Source organism: Gymnodraco acuticeps, unplaced genomic scaffold, assembly GCF_902827175.1.
Source record: "Gymnodraco acuticeps unplaced genomic scaffold, fGymAcu1.1, whole genome shotgun sequence".
In the NCBI taxonomy this organism is placed as follows: domain Eukaryota; kingdom Metazoa; phylum Chordata; class Actinopteri; order Perciformes; family Bathydraconidae; genus Gymnodraco; species Gymnodraco acuticeps.
In genome coordinates, this window is record NW_022990016.1 from 507,831 (window position 1) to 530,083 (window position 22,253).

At 42.2% G+C, this 22,253-nt stretch overlaps 2 protein-coding genes across 2 annotated transcripts in view; one reads left to right on the plus strand and one right to left on the minus strand.

Annotated features, from left to right (window-relative positions):
• Nucleotides 1-2,410, plus strand: part of il1rapl1a (interleukin 1 receptor accessory protein-like 1a) — a 199,399-nt gene extending 196,989 nt beyond the window's left edge. Inside the window, 1 exon segment of the mRNA XM_034213792.1 lies at nt 191-2,410. Coding sequence (XP_034069683.1) covers nt 191-912 — 722 coding nt within the window. The 3' untranslated portion in view covers nt 913-2,410.
• A 5,887-nt stretch (nt 2,411-8,297) lies between these two features.
• nr0b1 (nuclear receptor subfamily 0, group B, member 1) lies at nt 8,298-9,969 on the minus strand. The gene is made up of 2 exons (XM_034213793.1): nt 9,215-9,969; nt 8,298-8,874 (listed from the first exon to the last, which is right to left on the minus strand). Exons 1-2 carry the CDS (start codon nt 9,846-9,848, stop codon nt 8,633-8,635), a joined length of 876 nt encoding a protein of 291 aa, XP_034069684.1. The 5' UTR covers nt 9,849-9,969; the 3' UTR covers nt 8,298-8,632.
• Nucleotides 9,970-22,253: the final 12,284 nt, after the last annotated feature.

A 22,253-nucleotide genomic window follows, 5' to 3' on the forward strand; every position in this document is an offset into this window, starting at 1 on the left:
ACAGTAGATTGTCAATGTCTTGTGTTTGTGTCTAACGCTGTATTTTCATCCATCATTGTTAAGTGTTGTGGTCTTGTCCTCTTTTAATCATATCTTAAGCTAAAAGACATCCTGAATGTACGTTATTCAAATATTTATCCGCTCTTATTTCTTATTCATGTTCCTTTTCTTCCTCACCTCTTTCCCGCAGCCTACATAGAGGACGTGGCTCGCTGCGTGGACCAAAGCAAGCGCCTCATTATCGTCATGACGCCCAACTACGTGGTGCGGCGAGGCTGGAGCATCTTTGAGCTGGAGACGCGGCTGCGCAACATGCTGGCGACCGGAGAGATAAAAGTCATCCTGATCGAGTGCGCTGAGCTGCGCGGCATCATGAACTACCAGGAGGTGGAGGCCCTCAAACACACCATCAAAACCCTCACCGTCATCAAGTGGCGCGGCCCCAAGAGCAACAAGCTCAACTCCAAGTTCTGGAAGCAGCTGCAGTACGAGATGCCGTTCAGGCGCACAGAGCCCATGCTCAGCCACGAGCCGGCGCTGGACGTCAGCGAGCAGGGCCCCTTTGGAGAGCTGCAGACCGTCTCTGCTATCTCCATGGCGGCGGCCACCTCCACGGCCATGGCGACCGCCCACCCCGAGCTGCGATCCACTTTCCACAACACCTACCACACCACGATGAGGCAGAAACACTACTACCGCAGCTACGAGTATGACTTACCCCCAGGAGGGACCCTGCCACCTCTCTCCTCCCTGGGGAACCAGCACACCTACTGCAACATCCCACTGACACTGCTGAACGGACAGAGGCCCCCGGGGAAGAGCCGGGAGCACAGCCTGGAGGAGGCGCACGCCAACAACGCCATGCTGCCCCTGCTGCCGAGAGAAACCAGCATCTCCAGCGTCATCTGGTAGTGATGAACGGGCGTCTGATGCAGGAGGAGCCAGGCGAGGAGAGGCTCAGTCTGGGAGGAACAGTTTATGGTCGTGATAACGGTGCAAGGTCTTTTGGATCCATCTGGTTCCAAGCGTTGGAAGCAAGCGATGGAGCTACATGACGTTTTTGAACAGTTTCCCCTTGTTCTTTTGCAAGTGGACAGCGCCTCTGTTACAAAGGATGTTTTCTATGTGGAACTACAGGAGGTATAATGAAAACACTGTTTCATCTAGGAGCAAGATACGGACTTGCAAGAACTTCACATTAAAGAACTTACACTCTATGGCAATTGTGCACACACTCGCATTCACACACACACACAAATGTGCATACACACAAACAAAAGGAAAACAGGGTCTTGTACATATATTTCGATTTATTTGTAGCATCTGTGTTTTCCTGTTTTTGTTTAATTCACTCATGTTTGTTGCCTTCTCTACTGTAGGACTTTGCTTTAACTTGTTATACAGATTTGTATATTTGTTATTGTTTTCCTCTTTTTTGTTTGTTTTTTAATCTTATCTCAACACGCTTGTTTGGAAAGCCAGTATGTCGTGTACCTGCGCTGTTATGTTGTTTGTTTTTAAATCTTTGTGTAGGTTAAGAGAACATTTTTAACACTTTCGGAAATTGCCTGGACATTTCAGGAGCTTCAATGAGCTGAAACTTCTTTTTGTTTACCTGTAAAAGGTGTATCTAGTTTGAAAGGAAACTCTCTTTTAAAAAATCATAGAATATGCAAAAAGAAGGAGGAGCTGGCAAAAATAAACCGTCCTGTGGGACCGAAACGGACGAGCGATTTGAGGGCGGGGCTAGTCCTCTCCAATCGGACGGACGGACAGACTGGCAGATCTCTCTCTGAAGCTTCATATTTTCTATTGAAACAAACGGCCTTGCTGTTTTAGAGTGATAGTGAAATGCCTCACCTTAAAAGGAAATCTGTAGATTATTTAAAAAAGAAATCTATTTTTATAACAGAAAAGAGTTTGCTTGAGAAGTCATACTTATTTGCATTTCATCTACCACAGGAAGGGGATTTGTGTATAAGTGTTATGCTGGTTTTGTACACTTGCAATGTGGTTCCTGGTTTGTAAAGAGGTGGAGGTGGCTTTTGAGTCCCACATGAAAAAAAAAATTCCTCTACTGTTCTAGATTCAAAAGTAAAGCATTTTCAATGTTTTGGTTTGTAAAACATAATATTATTCCCATCCTGATAATTACTTTGGGTCCTATGGATAGTTCATGTTTAAGGAAAGAAAAGAATACATTTGTGTTTTGAAAGACTTTTTAAATATATTTGAAGGTGTGATTTTTGAGTATGCATAGCAAATAGATATGTATTCTATATATAATATAGATATTTATATAAATATATAAACACGATTTTCACTTGGAAAGAAATGTCTATCTTTATAGAAACACAATCATTATCAGTTGCCCTTACTTTCTCACTGCACATTAAAAACATTGATTTCCTTTTGGATGTTTTTTTTTTTGTGTCCAACTCTGACCATTTCTTTGCAGAAATTCTTAACATCTGCATCACGTACTTACTCTCTAAAAATCCACAATAATAGTCAGATTAATGGCATATTCATCGCTCTTCGTTACTTATTTTGTGACAGTCTGTATTAATCAAATCAAGGGCCTCGTTTTTTAGTATCTCTACGTGTTTCCTCTCAGTGTTTCCAAACTAAGCTGCTGTGAACAGATACTCATTTGATTTGGCTAAATACTGCTGAAGCATCATATCAGTAACACCACTTACAGTTAGAAGCACTTCAGGAAGGGATATTTGAATGGCTTTCATTAACAGGAAGAATGATTACTGCAAGCTGACAAATTAATAGATTACTGTTATACGGCAGACTATAAATATAATTTCCGAAACCCCAAACATACCCCTACAGGGAGATAGTCACATGTGCTTTGCAAACAATAACTACTGAGATATTTAGTTTATAAAAAAGAGGACATGTTATGCTAATTTACAGGTTGATATTTGGATGTTGTGCCCTTATTGTGACATGTTTGCATGCATTAATGTTCAAAAAGCTCGTCTGAAACCAGAACCCAGTCTGCTCTGATTGGTTAGCTGGTCGGCTCTGTTGTGATTGACCAACCACTTAGAGATATCCCTGTCTTCCAATGATTCTCATGTTGCATAATAAAACACTCATCGACAACAAACAGGATCATTAACGGAATGTCAATGCACAGTGTAAATGAGAAAGTTACACAATGAGACAGCATCATATGTCAGAATCTGCATCCAGTTTATTGCCAAGTAGGTTAACACATTTGACAAATGGTTTGGGGTTAGCTTTGGTTTGAATATAATTAAAATAGAAAAATAAATGTTTACAAAAAATACATACCAAAAAAGGGAAGTACAATTAGGGTACCACTTACTACCCTTATAAAGGATTCATAAAGGGTTTATAATTAGGTTATGAATTAGGTTGTAAACACTTTATTAATCATTAAGAGCCATTTATAAAACAGTTCCAACATAATTTTCATGCATCAACACAGGCTCACTATTTGGCAAGATGACTAAGCCTTATATTGGCACTAGCTTACTTCGTCTTCTTCATCAGCCAGCATCCTTGGTATCTTGTTCACCAAGTTGAATCTCCCCCCATCCATCTTGATGTTTCTTGGCATCTCTTTATGACCATTTATTTACGAGTTACTAACATTTATAACTGCCAAATGGGAGCCTTATTGTAAAGTGTAAAACACATTCCCATTTATTAATGAGTTACTACCATTTCTAATAAGGCTTAGCAGTACAGATAAATGTGGGCTCACTATTTGGCAAGCAACTGGTCACAGTTGCCCTGTTTATCTCATGTCTTATAAAAGCTTATTAATGATTTATAAAGTGTTCAAACCTAATTAATAAATTAATCACGAACTATTCGTAAACCCTGTATAAGGGTAGTCTTATTGTAAAGTGGTACCTAAAAGAGTTACCATTGAACAATAAGGTGCACAATTTACAGAGGGATGTGTGATAACAGTATTGAATATGAGGAATGTCTTACATGATGTGTAGTGCACAGTGTTTACAGTTCAGAGCATAGTATTCAGAGTTCATGCTGGGACACACAGTTTAGTGTGGGCTGATTTGGAGGTCTCTCACCATGTAATCACCATTTCTCTGGTTCAACACTGGCGGGGAGTTTTGCTGCATCGTATCCCCATTGCTCACTCCCTGTGGTTCCTGTATATCTCTCTTGTCAGATAGAGGGAGAAATGTCAAAGATAAACCTTTAAAAAAGTGCTGATAAAATAAAAATGTTGGCTTAGAGCCAAGGAGTCTCATTTGATGCCTGATTTAAACACAGCGGCGGTGCAGTGCTGCCAAACAGTGCCCTCTCCTGGGGATTCACTCTACCTACAAGGGGTGTTTGTGATTGAATGCTGGTAAACACAGACACAGATTCACTGATTCTCTGTCAATCCCAGGAGAGAACACAGAATAAGAGAAACTGGGGCAGAGGAAAAATACGGGGACAGAGTTAAAATAAGAGGAGGGGAGAAAGTGAGTAGAAGAGTTTGTCAGAATACAAGGCTATGGGCTATTTTTGTGTTGGTGCAAAAGTGTTAAAATGAACTGTAAACCTCTAATGGTTTGAGACTATGCAAACACAAAGAAAAAACATGTATGACTTTCAATGAAAACTCAAATGAATCAAAACTGCTGGAATTAGCTTTGGCCTCATTACGATGCCAGCAGTTTGAAAGCATGCACACATGCAAACACACACACACATGATGTGTAGCACAACAGAGCTGGTGACTGTTGCATGTTGGCAGCCTCTTCCAGACAGCTGGAGTTTTATCACCAGACACAGGATTAAGAGACTCTTTATTACCCAGAGCAATTAAGGACTTAATTGGAGACAAAAAAGGGAACATCTAGAGGAGATAGACATATTTGAATAGTGGAAGTAACATATTACAATCGTGTTGCTGTAACAGAGCTGTTTTCTGTATACTTTAAAAAAAAATGTTTCAGTAATTGTATTAACATTTAAGTATTTGTAATCCAAATTATTCTACTAGGCCTTTGTATAAAAGAAAGGAGCCAAATCAGCTGCTGCAACAGAGAAGAAGATGCTGGTGTGTTTACAGCTGCAGGATTACAGAGATGCGAAAAGGTGACACTGGAAAGTAAAAGGGCATGTTTACATGTCTTAAAAGGGCATGTTTACCTGTTGATATTTATCAGATAATGAACAATAGTAGCTATAATAATGGAGTCAGTCTATAATAAATAAGGTGTATTGAGGTGAAAAAGGCTAAATGTATTTTAATTATTCACTGGTTTAATGCACCACCCATCCAAGCTAAATGCCACAAATCAAACGCACCCTCACCTCTGGGTTCACTGACGGGTCTGACTAAATAAAAATGGCGGATCTTCCGGCGGGGATTTCTTGGTTCACTGAGGAACTTTTAATCTTCAAATGTGGCTGCAAGTCATTTTTTCAGTTAAAAATGTTTGAAAACTTTGAGGAGTACGGTGGGACCTTTATATATATAGTCTATGGGTGGGACAGAGTGGACATGAGAATACACGAGCAGAAAAGTGTAACCTGGAGCAGATTGAAGAGGATCTCACCGAGCAAAAACACCTGAAGCAGGTGAGTGGGCCAACAAAAAATATTAGTGGGTTTAACTCTGGCAATGAATTCAACGTTAGTACGCAATGTCGCGGGTTTTGTTTGTGTATTGTTTGTGCGTTGGTTTGTTTGTTTGTGTGCGTGGTTAAAAAAGGTTCAGTATCTCTTAGCGTTGTTATGTTTCGTCTTCAGTTGCTTTGGAGTTGAATGTCCTACATGTCTGTGTTGTCTGCCTTGGTGATGATTTATTCTGCTGTTGTTTCAGAAGTGTCTCGTTGTTTAATGTGGGTTCATTATGCTTGTTTCACCTCATCTCGTCATTTGAGTGTGGTTTTTTTCTCTCTCGTTTTTGTGTAATTTGACCACTTCTGGGTAATTCTAAAAAGTATGCAGTACACTAAAACAGCTGTGTAATTGTTAGTCAGTTGTATGCACTGCTTCAAAGTGCCTGCTGTAACATGTTGTTGGTTTGAAAATAGGGGCTCTGTGGTATGATGTGAACTCACCTTATGTGTAGTAGTCCATCTTCTTATTATTTTTCCCTTTACCCATCCTGCTACTTCTCAACTGACCTATCTATATAGTAACTACTTGTAGCTATTGAGTAAAACTTCTTTAAATGAACCTTTCCTAGAATAAAATAAAGTAACATGTATTCCCATCCCTGGTAATAAAGCATATCAGCGGAGTAAAGTCTAAGTCAGTGGTATGTGTCTGCCTGGGTTGGTTGTTTGTGCTTCTGTGTTATTGTTGTCTTCCCCTGCAATGCCTCATCATACCACCGGGAGGGGTTTGAGAGTTATCAGTGAGGGTCTCTCTTAAAAAATAGGTTATTGTCTTGAACTACTTCCTCCCCTGTGTCATTTCATTGTGATTGCATGTGGCTTTTTTGAACCAAACTCACTAGTTGGCATCGTGGAGAAGGATTGCTTCAGAAAAGAGAAGCACTGCTATGCATGGGAGCATCTGAAGTGTTTTATTAATAATCACCACTGAGGCAAAGTCTTTGCCCCTCTAAGGCACACTTGGAAACCCTACTGCTCTTGTCAACATCGTTTCATTGAGTTTTTGATGAGACTCCCAATTTGTTTTATGAAAAAAGTACTTGGAAATCCATTTGTCTTCAAGTATTTAATTATATTTTTGAATAATGAATACAGAACAACAGCATTCTTTACTCAGGTTGCCAAACGTGGGAGTTCATAATAAATGCGAAGCAGCGATGAATGAAAAGATCCTTGACAAGTTTATTCAATAAGACCTTTCAAACACCTCTATCAGACGCAGGAATGTGGCGCAATGATACCTTTGATCCCATCAGTCCGTTTCACTCAATATCAAAGAGAGATTTAATAAGGTTGTTGCTTTGGTGAAACTCTTCTGCTTTGTGACTTTTGAACAATGTGCCACCCTCTGCCCTTCTCTCTCTCAGACTCCTCCACTCACACAACCTGTCAGGCTTCATAAGGGTCAGCCACTGACGGCAATGCTCCCTGCTTCAAGGTCTACCCAGGAACAGAAGGTCATTTGATTATCTATTTAATAAAAATAGGAATGTTTTGTTTGTTGTCTTTTGATGCATGTCGCTCTATGCCTACTTCTACCTGTCTTTGTTTTGGCAAGGGTATAATTCGAAATGTCTTAATGTGACACAGGAACAATTAGTTAGTTGACGTAAAAATAACTATAGTTTTGATAATCTTTTCCAATGTGAAAATGTTCTGCTTTCCTCTGTTTTTTTATATCAAAAGTAACTATATAACCACTTTAGAATTGTTTCTCATTTGTCATAGACCGAATGATTCATTATCATCAATGATCAATATATTAATAGGAAATGAGAATAATTGCTGCCTGGTTAAAAAAAAGTAACCTTCTGGACATGTATTTGTCGGAGTGCGGGGACTGAGCACAGGTATTGGTATCTGCCCTTTGAACAGTGACTAAGGAGCTGGAAGTAATATTCAGGTGTCCTGGGACTCATTAAATATTTAGGTCATACTTTTCTGTACTGCACTGTAACAGCAGAAAGTCTTTGCACTATTGTTGTACGTCACTTAATCATCACTTCAATCCCTAATGGAACATAATACTGTATGATGTTGCTATAGGCCGACATGATCCATCTTCGCCTCTGTGTGCAGTCTCTGGATTATTTGTCTTGGCCAAATACAATCTTAGCGAGTCCATCCTTTCTCTACTTTTTGCCAAGGGCATTTTAGTCTGTGTCCACATAATTCCTCACTGTAATGGCCAGAGTTGGAGAAACAGTTGGAACATTACCTGAGGCACTTTCACTACACCATTTCTCCACCTATAGTCGGTGTGTGTTTTGGGGTGGGGAGAGATGATGCATGTGCACAGCAGAGCGTCTCCAGGTGGTATTCTGTTGCACTCTTGTGGTCTAACATGGCATTTCAGCTGAATTTAGAAGTTGCATTGCCATTGAACTGCACTTTACCTATTATACTCGGCAATGAAAGGCAGTGTGAGTAACCAAATTGTAGCTAAGTCTGAAACAACAGTTGTCGTCACATCATCATTATCTTCTGTGAAGAGGAGCTGACATGAATCAGTGTGACTCAGATGACTGGTACAATCATTGCCTACATGCTGCAATATGTTATCTCATAAGATTCTGTCTATGGCCGAGTTCAGCTCTTATCCCAGTGAAGAGTGTGTCAGAAATGATAACGCTGATATCACACCAACAAAAGAAGAGTTAAAGGAAGTTCAGAGAGTATTTTTTTATTATAATAGAAAAATAGTTTATATAAAAACAAATAAGTTATGAATTCCAGCAGCTGCTTAGTATTTTTCCTCTTTACCACATATTTTTCAACACACTCTTTCTTTCTCTCATGCGTGCACACACACACACAAACACACACGCTCTCTCTCTCTCTCTTGCCCGTTGGCCATTTCACAGTCCTTCAAGATCTCCTACATACATAGTTCAGTAAATTCTCTTTTATCCTTTTCATCAGCTTCCTTCAGCTCCTATAGAAAGAGCTTTGGGGTCATTCAGTCCATCTGACAGCAGACTCTGATGAACTCACTCCACCTACTTCCCGTAGAACATCTCCATCAGCACCTCCTCGATGCTGACGGTGCCGATGACGGGTCTGAAGAAGAGTTGCGCCACCACCGCCGGGCTGATGGCCCTCAGCATGGACAGAGCTATGAGCAGTTTGGCAAACCGCGTCGTGTCCTCGCGGTGGATCAGCCTCACGTGCTCGTTCAAAGCCTGGTGCGCCTCGCGACGCAGAGACTGGATGTAGTGCAGGCAGCGCAGACCCTCCACATCTGAGGGGGAGAAAGAAAGTCAGGGATAAGAGATTAAATTGAGATCACTGGAAATAAAAGTTCAGTCCGGTTTCCAAGCACGCGTAAATCAGCAATGTGTTCCCCTCATATGCCAAAATGGTAACAATTTAGAGATGGATTATTAAAATAAAAGTATTCAACTCTTTTAATGAAACAGCTAAATATACCATTATTTATAAAACATGCCCAATTAAATTGACAAATAAAAGAAGTAAAGGCTTGTTAAAATATGATAAACCCAGTCTCAGGTGAGGTCTATAATGAAACTCCTCTCTTGCTACCTGAGTAGAATAACTTTGACACACAGGTGTGAACCTACCTGGGTTGAACAGCACAGCTCCTTTCAGATACGCGTACTCCTTGGTACTGATGTCTACACTCCAGCACTTCTTCAGGAAGGCTTTGATGGCTTCGATATCCACCACAGAGACCCCGGCCGCCCCCCTGCTCTGTCCGGCCAGCAGCTCGCTCTGTCGGTCGGGCAACCCGGTGAGGATCCGCTGCAGCATGCTGGGCTCCACCGTCTCCGAGGTCTCAAAGTCCACCCGGTCCTGAGCCAGCCCCAGCACCAGCAGAGGAGCCCAGCCGCTCCGGATCAGCATCAGTTGGTCGTCCTCCGGCAGCTCACGAAAGCAGGGGACGTTTTTCACGAACCGCAGCGTCTTCACCAGAACCGCCGAGGCGGCTTTGCAGGTGACCTGCGGGGCGCGGAGGACACCCCTGCGCCGGGTGGATCCGCAGGAGCACGCCTGCTGCCGGAGCTCCTGCAGAGAGGCAGGGCCGGCGGTGGAGGAGCTCTTCTGGAGCAAGTGTTGCAATGCGTGTTGGGGTTGGTGTTGATGATGTCGCTCCTCGGCGGTGGCCAGACTGTCACTCTTTAAAATGCTGTAGAGGATGCTGTTGTTGTTCCGACCGCTGGCTCCCCGGCAGCGGCAGCTCTCCAGCGCGGCCATGAGAGCTCAGCATGGGCCGGAGCTCCGCGCGTCCTCTCTCTGAAGCTCTGGAGGTCAGTGGAGAGGTAGCGCTGTTTTCGTAGCCCCTGATAGCCCCGAGTGAAGGGCAGCACGTTTATATTAGCTCCTGTCTGTCCCAGCGCTGAGAGCTGCTTCAGACTCTGCATATTCCGCCTCCCCAGGCTCAGGCACCTCCTTTTACTCCTCCTCCTCTTCCTGTCTAACTCTCTTTCACACACACAACTTAAAACACACACATATATATATATATATATATATATATATATATATATATATATATATATATACATTTTAGGGCTCTCACATATTCAGGACATTTTTCTTTTTTTGCAAGAAAGACCTTCAGACACAAATCTTAAGCACTTTATCTTCTTTGCTCACATTGGAAAGGCTAAGAAAAGTTTAAATAAAAAAATATGAGACACACAGCAAGAAAAGAAAGAATAAAAAACAGCATATATTCTTAATACGAGAGAGTAGGAGAAAAGCAAAAAAGGAGACAAACAAGGAATCTGAGCCCAGTTCTATTCCCAGCATTACCTTGACTGTCTGGCACTGCTGTTTATCAGGCAGGAGCCGGTAAAAAATATAGGCCAGCGACGGATCTGAAGGCTTAATTATTTTAGGGACAATTTATATGATTTTCTTTGAGAAAGAAGTAGGAAGTGCTGAGCTGTGAAGGCCAGCCTCCAACCTTGACTCGGACACACTGATATTGATTTAACCGTGAAAACAGGAGCTGGTGAATTATGATGTCATGACTCAATGCTCTCCTTGCCTCTGTCACTGAAGGAGGATGGGGGGAGAAAGAGGAGGGGGGGGGGGGTCGTTTGAAGGAAGGGAGGAGTGGAGGTCAAGTGAATGAGAGACTGAGAAAGACAGGTCGGGATAAAGCAGATGAATTAGAGGTTTATCTTAATTGCTCCTTAGAGGGATCACAGGTTAGGGTTGGCTGCCACCTGAGAGAGGCAGTGGGAGAAAAGGGGCTCCGGGGAAATCAGAAGTGATTACGTGGGAGTAAATCCAGAAAAAAACAAGTTGTCAGAATGAAAACAACTGTCTGCGAATAATGCAAAAGTTCTGAGCATATATTCTAAAGCAAGCCATTGGGTGGCGAGCAGTTCTGGTTTAAAATTACACCGCATATGTCACAGAAGAGTCTTCATAGAAGGTCATCTTTGGTGTAGAGAGAGGACGACATTGAGTGTATGGCCACATTCATGGACTCGCAGTAAGTAGGAACCTCAGTGTCCCCTTGCATCGAAGGACACGGCTTTGAATGGAGACGGGAAGAAAAACTTTTGCAGTAGTGCTCCAACATTGTTCAGAGGCCGAATGTCTTTGTATTGATTTAGCTGAGAGAGAAAACAGATTTTTCACATGTTTATATCAAGGGCACCGCGCGATAAACAGCCTTCACCCAGCCTGTCTTTTCTCCTGCTCAAGGCCCAGCCAGTGCAGGTTATAAAAAAATCTTTCTGTCTCAAGGAGAGATTACATTATGTTTTGTTGCAAAAGCACAAAATTGAATAGACAGCCACAGCGCTTTGTCTTGCTCTCAGGTCCTTTTTCTTTCTTTCTTATTTTGTTTATTCATTCATCCAATTTGGGCAAGATGTACTTGTAACAAGTGTTCTCCACCATCTTCCCTCAGAACGATTGAATTATGTCTTGAACATTTTTATTATTTTATTTAACCTCAATGGATATGTGCAGCCATGTGGTTTAGACAGACATTATGTGTGGATGAAAAAGTGCCCAAATATGTCATATGTATGGCTACATTTTGGGAAATAATGCACATGACATAACAAATATGTACATTTGATGATTTGCAAAGTTCTTTATTGCTATATTGTTTAATGTTCCAGCTTTCAAGTGCCTCACTTGAAAGAAGGAAACAAAAATAAAGATAAAAGATCTGCATGAGTTCCCACCATCAAGGGAGTGTCATTTGTCACTGAAATCTACTTTATCTGGTAATCCTTCAAATGTCAGTCTGGTTGGATTTGGCGCCTCCAATGGATAAAGGGGCAACAACAAGTGCAGATTATAAAGCAAACCCATAACCTTGACAAAAAAATAGCAACTGTTGTATGTATCTTGAACTCGCTAATACTCATTTTCTAATGTTGTTTTAATAAAGAAGACAGTAAAAGTTATAACACAATGATCTAATGTTGTGCACGGTATGCATGTCATTTTCCACACATGATATTAAGACAGTCATACCAATTGTGCTGGATTACATTGTGCACATCATCATTGTCTGTCATGATGTCTTATTTGTATGTATGCAATCCAAGTACAGCATGTGGAATAGCAGATTCTGTCATTTTTCAGTCAACTTATTTGAAGTATATTTCTCAGTGGCAATTTGTTTAAACATGAACAATAACATTCATTTAAAGAGGCCCTATTATGCTTTCTGGTGTTTGTGTTATACAGGGTTGTGTGCATGTGAATGGTGTGCATGTAAAAGATCTGCATCAAACGCCTCCATTGCACTCCTGTGTTTACTTCTGTAACGTAGTGACATCACTATGTAACACTTGCCCTTCTTTTGGCTAGCGCTCCAACACATTGTAAGGGGCGGTGCATCTCTAAGCGGTTGACCAATCGCAGAAGAGCTGGCCAGCTAACCAATCAGAGCAGACTGGGCTCTGGTTTCAGACAGAGGGTGAAAAGAGGTGCTGCAGCACAGGCAGTATGAGACAAATAAAGAGCTTTTTGAACATTAAAGCGTGGAGACAAGTCACAGTAGAGACACAAAATACAAATATGAGCCTGAAAATAAGCCTTTTATGTCCTCATTAAAAACACGACGCTCAATTCCTACATCATTCTGCCAATGCCACAATGAAACAATCACAAAAAAGAGTTCCCATGTTTTCTCTATCTTTAATCTGCACTTCTAGAAACAAATTGCTGCGACACACAGACAGCCCAGATCGTGCGGCATCAGTGACGCTGCAGCTTTGTGTCTACTGCTGAAATCTGGAGCAAGGTCACGACCGAAGAAGCTATCTGCTCTGAGACAAAGGGCATGGGAAAGTGAGAGCAGAGCAGAACTAACTGAGGAAAGTGCCATTAGAAGTCAATTACAGTGCTTTAGGTTTGATTAAGGTTAGTAGAATTAAACATGGTTATAAAGGAAACAGTAGAACAGCCACTAGGCTTTTTCACAACCTCTCTGGAAATACTAGAAATGTCTGTTGGACCGCAGCTTTATCTATACAACAAACAAATATGTATATGGTCAATTTATGTAGATAGTTAAAGAAAATGTTTTCAACAAATGAGCATTGTTATGTTAAGTGATTTAGCAGCAGTAAGCATTTCCCGAAGGCTGATCACACAAATGAAATCCTGAGGTTGCCGTGACCCAAGAAGACAGTTCTTTGGCGCATTTAGTGGAACCGGCCTTGGAACAGAAGTGTGGAGAAAAACACACAAGTTTTTTTTTACCAAACACTTGGGGCTTAGACATCCACAGATACTCCAAGACAGGTCTCAGAAACTTAAGAGGACAACTTTGTATGATTCAAGGCTTTGCATTAAATGCCTCCCCTGAAAAGTCTTGGTCTGCATTGTTTGTTGATTTGTTGGGCGCTCTTCTGGCGGTTGCTATAGTGACTGCCTCCATTTTCTCTCTGTGGCTGCTCACATAAAGGGCTGTGTCCTTGTCTCTATAATAGTTACAAATTGAATACTGCACTTCCCAAGGACTCATGTCACCAACGTGTGTGTGTGTGTGTGTGTGTGTGTGTGTGTGTGTGTGTGTGTGTGTGTGTGTGTGTGTGTGTGTGTGTGTGTGTGGTGTGTGTGTGTGTGTGTGTGTGTGTGTGTGTGTGTGTGTGTGTGTGTGTGTGTGTGTGTGTGTGTGTGTGTGTGTGTGTGTGTGTGTGTGTGTGTGTGTGTGTGTGTGTGTGTGTGTGTGTGTGTGTGTGTGTGTGTGTGTGTGTGTGTGTGTGTGTGTGTGTGTGTGTGGTCATAGCTATTAGAAGGATTCCAGGGTAGGGTATTGTGGTCATCATGAAAAAAATGGTATCATCATGTTGCTTTTCATATCAACAACAAATCCAATGAAAGACCACAACAACTAAACACTTTCTGACTTCACTTTAAAGAAGGCTCCGTAGTTATATTGTATTCAGCATGGCAGCAGCACACATTACTGAAACACTAACAAATTTTATGTTTTTGATCTTTGAACAAATCATACATCTGTATTGAATCAAAAATATATGGTTTTGTTGTCAGGATTTCAATGAAGATTCTTGAAGAGGACATATTATTGTCATGTAGGTTCGTATTTGTATTGTGTGCTTTTTCTGTGACATGTCTCCACGCTTTAATGTTCAAAAAGCTCTTTATTATTCTCATACTGCCTGTGCTGCAGCACCTCTTTTCACCCTCTGTCTGAAACCAGAGCCCAGTCTGCTCTGATTGGTTAGCTCGCTGGCTCTGTTGTGATTCGTCAACCGCTTAGAGATGTCCCGCCCCTTAGCCTATCACGTACAATGTGTTAGAGCACTAGCCAATAGAAGCGTGAGTGTTACATAGTGATGTCATTATGTTATGGAAGTAAACAAAGGTGTCCAATGGAGGCGTTTCAGGCAGGGGGGGGATAAACTCCCTCCGCAGGGAACCTAGGGATTTAAGTCTTGGCGGACCATTTACATGCACTAAAACTGAAATAACACAGAGGAAAGAGAAAACCCCATACTCACACAATTTTGTCTTGAGCCCTACAGTCTATGCTTGAGCCCAAACCAGGGTTTGGTTAAACCTTTGAGGATTTTTCTTTGGGAATTGCTTTCTCTTACGCCAGAGAGTAGGAAGCTTATCAACACATTTGTGAGGAAACAGTATCTCTCAGCTGTATTTAGAAGACTGCTAACTTAAGGAGGACTGCACCCCCTTTATTCATAGGGTCATAAACAGCAGGTTGATCCAGTTCAAAGTCATTTACTCATTTCATTATTCTAAAGTTATGTTACATGAACTTTACCACTACTTGTCTTTACCTTTAAGCAGTGCAGTTTGAAACCATTCTATTCTGTTCAAGAGTGTATTTCTTTATTTTCATTGGTGACCCAAAGGACTCTCCTCGACAGATACTTGACTCTCTTTGGATGCTTAGAGGACTCTACAATGCTTCCTTCTCACATTCAAACGGCTCTAAAAACTGGAATTATTTCAAGCAAAAGAAAAGTCCTTCTCAGAGATTCATTAGTCAGAAGTTCACTTCAGGAACTGGTTGCTATAAGTTGGTTTGGTTATTCGCACCAAGAAACTGCGAGCACATTTCAAATGTCAAGATAAACAGGAATCATTTCAAGTGGCCTTTTGCCCGTATGAAAAAATTGTTGTATTTATATAGTCATTGGGTTTTTAATACCTCTGCCTTTTTCCTCTTGAATAGTCCTATTTCTGATGGGTTGCATTTAACAACCACATATTTTTCCTAGTACCTGTAATGCTTTTTATCAATCTAGATGTATTTGAGTGTGATTCACAGTGTGGGAGATATCGCCTATAGAATATAGAATATCTCTAAAATATAATGGACCTTGATGGTGTCCAGCTCTTGGTCCTAGTAGTCCCAAACATTTAGAAAATCTCAAGAGCTATGACCTTTCTTGAATTGCAAGGATGAGGATGAGGTGACACTACATGCACGTGTTTAAAAAGTACAAGACTGACACAAGAAAGTCCAGAAGAATAACCATAAATATATTAAATAAAGTGGTTATTACAAGCGGATATTATATTGTCAACTGTGGCATTTTGACAGATAATTTGATAAAGCATGTTGTCAGTGAACACGTAACTGATGCTTTCAGAAACATTAAATAGGAGTATAAAGAAGGTGAAATCCAGTTAGCATCACATTTATTTCAAAACGTGAGCTGTTGCTGTTCATCCAACTCAATAGTCTTCTCATGATCTAATTATGGAACTTGATCAAACCCTTATCAACGCTGGTTTCAGATGTACAGTTTTATAGTTCAGTTGTGCGTAGTAACCCCATCAATTAGTAAAAACGTCTTGGGGCCGCATCGAAACTCTCTTTGAACAAACACAGCTTTGCTCATTGTTTACTTCAGCTGTGAACCTCACTGAATGTGTGTAAACAGCACACACACACACACACACACACACACACACACACACACACACACACACACACACACACACACACACTTGGACCTAGTCTATTTGCCTCTCCTCTTGCAAGAGTGTTCAAGGTTGTTTTATAATCACAAGGTCACACAGTCTACAACAAACTAAACCGCTGATAGGCTATCTTTGACCAGATAGACCAGGCAAAAACTATTCTGCTATTACAGCGTTTGCTGATTTGTGTTCTATCATGTGATAAAGCTTGTTGCATTGTGTCATGTTGCATGGTGGTGGTTTTCATTCGTGTGTTAACCCTGCGAGAGGGATGTTTGAGAAAAATCTATTGACTTTATTTTAAATATTCATTTGTTATGGCAATTGTATTGGGTTTAGCCTTATGCATTCAATCCAGGCTCATTACATTACATTACATTACATTACATTGCATTTAGCTGACGCTTTTATCCAAAGCGACTTACAATAAGTACATTCGACCAGGAAGACACAACCTTGAAGAAAACAGAATCATATAAGTATATCAGGTTTCATAGAGCCAAACATTTCAAGTGCTACTCAACTGGCTTTAGGTAAGCCAGTCCTTTATGCTCATGCATTCGTCTTATAACCATAGCAACTGGGTTTGTGATGCAGCTTGCCTTCTAAAGTTTAAAAAGTGTATTTTAACATTATCTAATATAAAGTAACGTAAGAATGCCCAGCATCCAAAATTAAAAAGGACCTTTTACAAAAGTTCTGCAGAGAAATGTCAGATTAGAGAAAGAGCTATATTCAGTGAATTACTCACCAGAGTTAATTCTGCACCACAGTCTCAGATGACTAAGTGTATTGCAATATTTACGATTTAGGTGTTTATGAGGCCAATAACTACCATTTCAATATATTAAAGTAAACGGAATCAAATAAAAAAAAACGTATAGGCTGCATTTGTAATTAAAAGTAACAAGTGTACGCGCTGTGTTAAGGTATTGTTTAACTAAGATCCTATGAATGGTTAAAGGAGTGATGAGGCACAGTGACATGGATCTGGGGCACGATGCCCCTCAAGCTGCAGCCTCAGGCCCCCCTCCTCAGCAGGGAGTGTTGAGCTCAGCCAGACCGCTTGGCAACCAGCTGCCAATGAGAACCACCTGTGTGTTGGTGTATTTATTGTGCCGTCACAGCTTTATTTGTTAGAGCACTTTCAAGCTGTATTTACTATTGATCTGAATAGATTCTATACATGAAACTTCAAAGAGAGTTTATATTGTTGTATGACGGATGACTGACATCAAGTAGCTACTTTCTGGATTGCTTGTCTAACTTTTAGTTTGATTGTTTGACTGTTGGCCCAGTTAGTGAGGTGAAGTTAGTTTAAGGTTGGATATTCGTCAGACATTCAGATCCAGTGGCGTCTTGTTCCTCAGTTTCAGATTGTCAGCAGAGGAGGATTAGCTCCCTCAGAAGTTCACTTTGAATTACACAAAACAACCAATGTTATTTTCAACCCCTCTGGCTAACCAACCTAAATTAGGGGAAATTGTTCAAAATAGATTAAAATACATTTGTCTTATGTGGCACATCTTTTTGATGACTGATGTCATGAATGTACTCTTAATAGCGTCCATGTCATGTGACCCAATGTCTCTATATGCATACCAAATATTATAACTAAACTGGAAGAAAAAGACCATCTCAATTTATTACATTTTTTCGCTTTTTCTAAATTCTTGTGAAAATATGGCCGTTTGTTGTTGAAAAGCCTCATTTATTTACGATAGCCTCCATTTTGTTGTCCCTTTTGACCCCAAATCAAAGCACTAATGTCACAAAACTGGACGAGTAGGACACACCTATTTCTTGTTGGATTTTAGTGTTTATTTTATGTGAATATTTGTATGGAAAATCAGCAGTTTATTCATTTTAAATTCTTGGATTTGTCTGTATTACTATACTGGACATCGGACACACCTGTTCTCTTTTGTATTTAAGATTTTAAATTGTTGTATCAGAGTATTCATTTAGTACAGATCCTTGCAAAGAAATCACATCATGATAAATGTAATCTTTTGTGAAATGATTAACCCTTCCAATATCGAGAAATATCACACAATAATTGAATTGAGAACTTGTTTTTCAAACTGTAAGCCCTGGTAAAAAAACAAGTACACAGGGAGTCAGATTGAAAGCCTTACTGTTTGAAACATGCACAGAGAAACCCAGCACAACAACTGAGGGTGGGAGCGGGAGGCAGAGGCGGGACACTGCAGTTGTAATGTCCTTGTTGTGGATAAATTGTGTGTTGAACATATGCCACCGGGACGTGAGCTAATTAGCCAAGGTTGAGTGGGACCCTGGGGGTTGAAGGAGGGGAGGGGGGGGTTAACATGTAGGGAGGAGGGAGGAGGAGAGGGAGAGGCTGCCAAGGTCAAACACATGTGTGCGCATGCTACCGAATCCATACGGCACAACAGTGGCACTCACACAGTCGCTATACTTAAAACCAGCTTCAATTTGGCCAACCACACCTCCCCTTTATCCCCCTCGGCCGGTCACAAAGGATTTACTGGTAGCATCATGAAAATGCATTTAGACATAGCAGCAATTAAAATGCAGATTTCCTCACCTGACTATCCCATTTACCTACCTTCGTCCTTTCTTTCTACCCCTTGCTTGTCCTTGCCAATCTATTCATCTTATCCAAATATATGTCCCACTATGAAATAATGTTGCTTTTTCATATGTATAGCCATTACTGAGCCCCCGCATGGGAGATACGTGTGCATCAGTGTGTGTGAGTGGAAAGGCTACGGAGTGAAATATGAACTACGAGCCGCGGAGCAATAATTTATGTCCCTCCTGTCTCATTCTTTAGTGGTCTCACAGTGACTACAGTATGAATATTTTTGCCTTACAGCATATCGAGGTTAGGGTCATGTTTGCATAAGGGGGTAAATTATGACACTAATAACAATGTTGGCGTGCCGGGCGAGGAAGTGGGGGTGAGAGGAAAACAGGGAAGGGCTCTCATAAGGGGAAGACCAAGGTGAGGGAAAAGACATTGGCAGACTTGGAATAGGGAAAAAAAGGAAATAAAGACATTTGAATGGTCTTTTGTCTTTCAGGGATGAAATGCTACGAGGTGACATTTTCATCAATGTCATTTTCATTATCATCTCGAAAAATTCTCATTAGATTTGTCAGTGAGGTGTCCTTCGTTTGAAACTTGCGCAGCTTGAGGAACAACAAACACATTTCAGACTTCTGTAAGTGATTCGTAGACAAGCAGTGAGTCATGCTGTCTGACTTCACTTTGCCTTAGTAATACTTGTGTGATTAAAGATAAAAAACATTGCATTTCCAAGGCCTTACGGGGCCTTGGAAATGCAATGTTTTTTATCTTTCAACATGTCAACCTGAAAGTATTGAACTTTTTTCTTTGAAGTTGAAGCTGTGAACTCTTTACCTGAAAACCAAGTTGAAATATTGCAACTGTATACAACAGTCCATGTCAGAAGGCTATCATCCTCTTCTTTCATCTTTTCTTTTCTTTGTGCTCCAGTTCTTTTTTTCTAATCACTATAGTTTCCAGTTGCCTACAGATGAAGATTGTACATGATTGCATAGCCAGAGTTGTAAACTAAGTCGATTTAAGTACTTTACTTGAGTATTTTCATTATTTTCTTCTTTGTACTTCTACTCCACTACAACTCAGAACTAAATCATGTAATCTACCTTTTTATTTAATATCTTTAATTACAGATTTGGATTAAAAATATAATGAACTCTTAAATCAGACTTTAGTTACACCTGGAGTAAATTCACAAACTACCCTGCATCATACAGAATAATTGCAACTAGCTGCACCTTTACCAGCTCTGATAACACTTTGATGCATCATTAATTATAATCAAAACATATAATATATATTATTCTGAAATGGACCTGTGACGAAGGTAACTTCGTCACTGTGGACTGACTGCTTCGGGCCTTGTAACTCAGCACTTTAGTGAACAGTTTTGCACTTTATTAGCGTGATTGCACAGTACCGTTTGGCATGGCATATTTGCACATTTTATATTATTTATACTAATTATTGAGATAGTATTTATTAAAGGATTAAACTGTATTAATTGAAATGTCGTCTGGCAGGTGCTGGTCGGGTCCTCGGCTCCGCCTGACAAGATAGGGGAGTTAGCGAGAGCGCCGAAAGTGCTTCTGCTGGTTTAGAATGACAGCGGTTAAGAATAATCCGGGTGCAAATAATATGTGGGGGTGTAGAAATCATAGCGTTAAGTGGCATTAATTGTTCAAGTGCTGACTGCGTTTAGTTGGGTTCTATTTCGTATATGGCTTCGCCCTCTAAGGCTATCGCTATTGGGTAATCCCCCTGCGCCCCCCCCGCGCAGCACTGAAAACTTGTAGTCCACGCCCACCCGCAAGGTGGGCCCCACCCTCGGGCCTCCTTCCGGTATAAATAGGAAGGAGGCCCGACAATCTGCTCCCTCTTTTCTTCAGCAAACCAGCACAGTTACTGAAGCACAGCAATTGAGAATCATCATGAGCAACAATTGCGTCCGTGATTGTCCCTCTGGGTTCATAATGAGTTATGACCAGACGAAATCTAAAATGAAAATTGTAAATAAGCAAATCTAAAATGAAAATTGTAAATAAGCAATCTGTATGTAAAAAACCACCTGTATGTAAATTGTAAATAAGCCATCTGTATGTCAAATATGTCTTATATGTCTTAAATGATATGATGAATTGGAAATGGGGGACCCTGATGTAAACAAGACGAAAGTCTTTCTCTGGTCTGCATCCCCTTAACAATTGTATGTTTTGAGCTGTACTGTACTGTACCCAATGTACAAGCTGTTAATAAACTTTTCAATCAATCAATCAAACCAGCACAGATAAAAGCAGTATGCAAATCCTGCCTGGGGTCAGAGCACGCGTATGCGGCTCTAAATCAGCAGGTAGCATGCACACACTGCGCCCATCTCCCCTCGGGCGACAGGAAGTGGAGAGCGGACGCTCTTGCTGCTGCGGCCGAGGAGGACGATTGGCCCGTCCAGGCTTACGAGCCCGCGGACGGGGGCCTCGTGTCCCTGGGGCCGAGTGCCGGGCAGGAGTCCTGCCCCGCCTCCCTCCACGGTTCACCGTTCGGTTCTCCCCTCCCTCCTCTCCCCCGGACGGGGGAGACAGAGTCGGACTAGGGTGCCAGCTTGGCGGCCGAACATGCTTTCCCCCTCTCCGTCACAACAGCGCTACCGGCGATAGGTGGTATTCTAGGGGAACTGCCGGAGATCATACGCAAGGCGGCCGCCTGCAGAGATCTCCCCGTTCCCCTAGATCAGGAGAGGTGTGCTCCGGACGACATAACCAGAGTTTTTTCGCGGGTGCAGGCGGTCAGGAGTGACCCGATCTGGCCACGCTTCCCGGCCGTCAGGAGGTTCCAGGAGGTTCCAGGAGGTTCCAGGAGGTTCCAGGAGGGGGCGGTGGCGAACCCGAGGACCCTGAAGGCTCCGGTGGCCACATTTGTTCCCCTCACCAAGGTGGAGAGGTTCACAGAGGTTTCCCAACCACCCCTTCTCTGGAGCCAAGCCTTACGGCGTTTTTTGGGGTAAGACAGGCCAACATAATCGCCGGACGGCGCCCTTCGTTGAGTTCCCCCAGAGACCAGTAGGCTATGTCGCCGCCAGGCCGACCGGGTGCACCAGTGTGCCTTTCAGGCGGCGGCGAATAAAATCATGCTGCTCTCCAACTCGGTGGTGACACTGGTAGAGCGGAAATCAGCAAGGAGGCCAGCACGGCGCTCACTCTGTGCGCGTCCGTCGCTGTCTCCCAGGCGAGGATTTCCGCGTGGGTGACCCAGAACCAGCGCCACCTCTGGCTGCAGCAGGCGTCTGTTACGGAGACAGCCAGAAAAGTGCTACTGGACGCTCCAATCAGCCCGGACCCCAGTTCCACACCATGGCGGACGACATTCGCCTGCATGTACAGCTGACTCCAGCCTGCTGAGCGCCCACAGCGGCACCAACTCCCGCAGCAGCCGCGGCGTCCACGCCGTCCACGCCGGCCACGCCGGCCACGCCGGCCACAGGAGGCCGCAAGCGGAGAGACGCCCACAGCAACCGCCTCGGCGTCAGACTCGCCCTTCGGCGGCTGCAGGGGCTCCGTCCCACGTCTCCGCTCGCCCGCCACCCCAGAGACAGGGTCTCCCGGCGGCGAGTCAAAGGGTAGTGAGGCTCCCCC

Coding starts and splice junctions, on each gene's coding strand:
- nr0b1 (XM_034213793.1), bottom strand. CDS start 9,848: ATGGCCGCGCTGGAGAGCTGCCGCTGCCGGGGAGCCAGCGGTCGGAAC. Junction 8,875..9,214: donor AGCTGTGCTGTTCAACCCAG/GTAGGTTCACAC, acceptor TCTCCCCCTCAG/ATGTGGAGGGTCTGCGCTGC.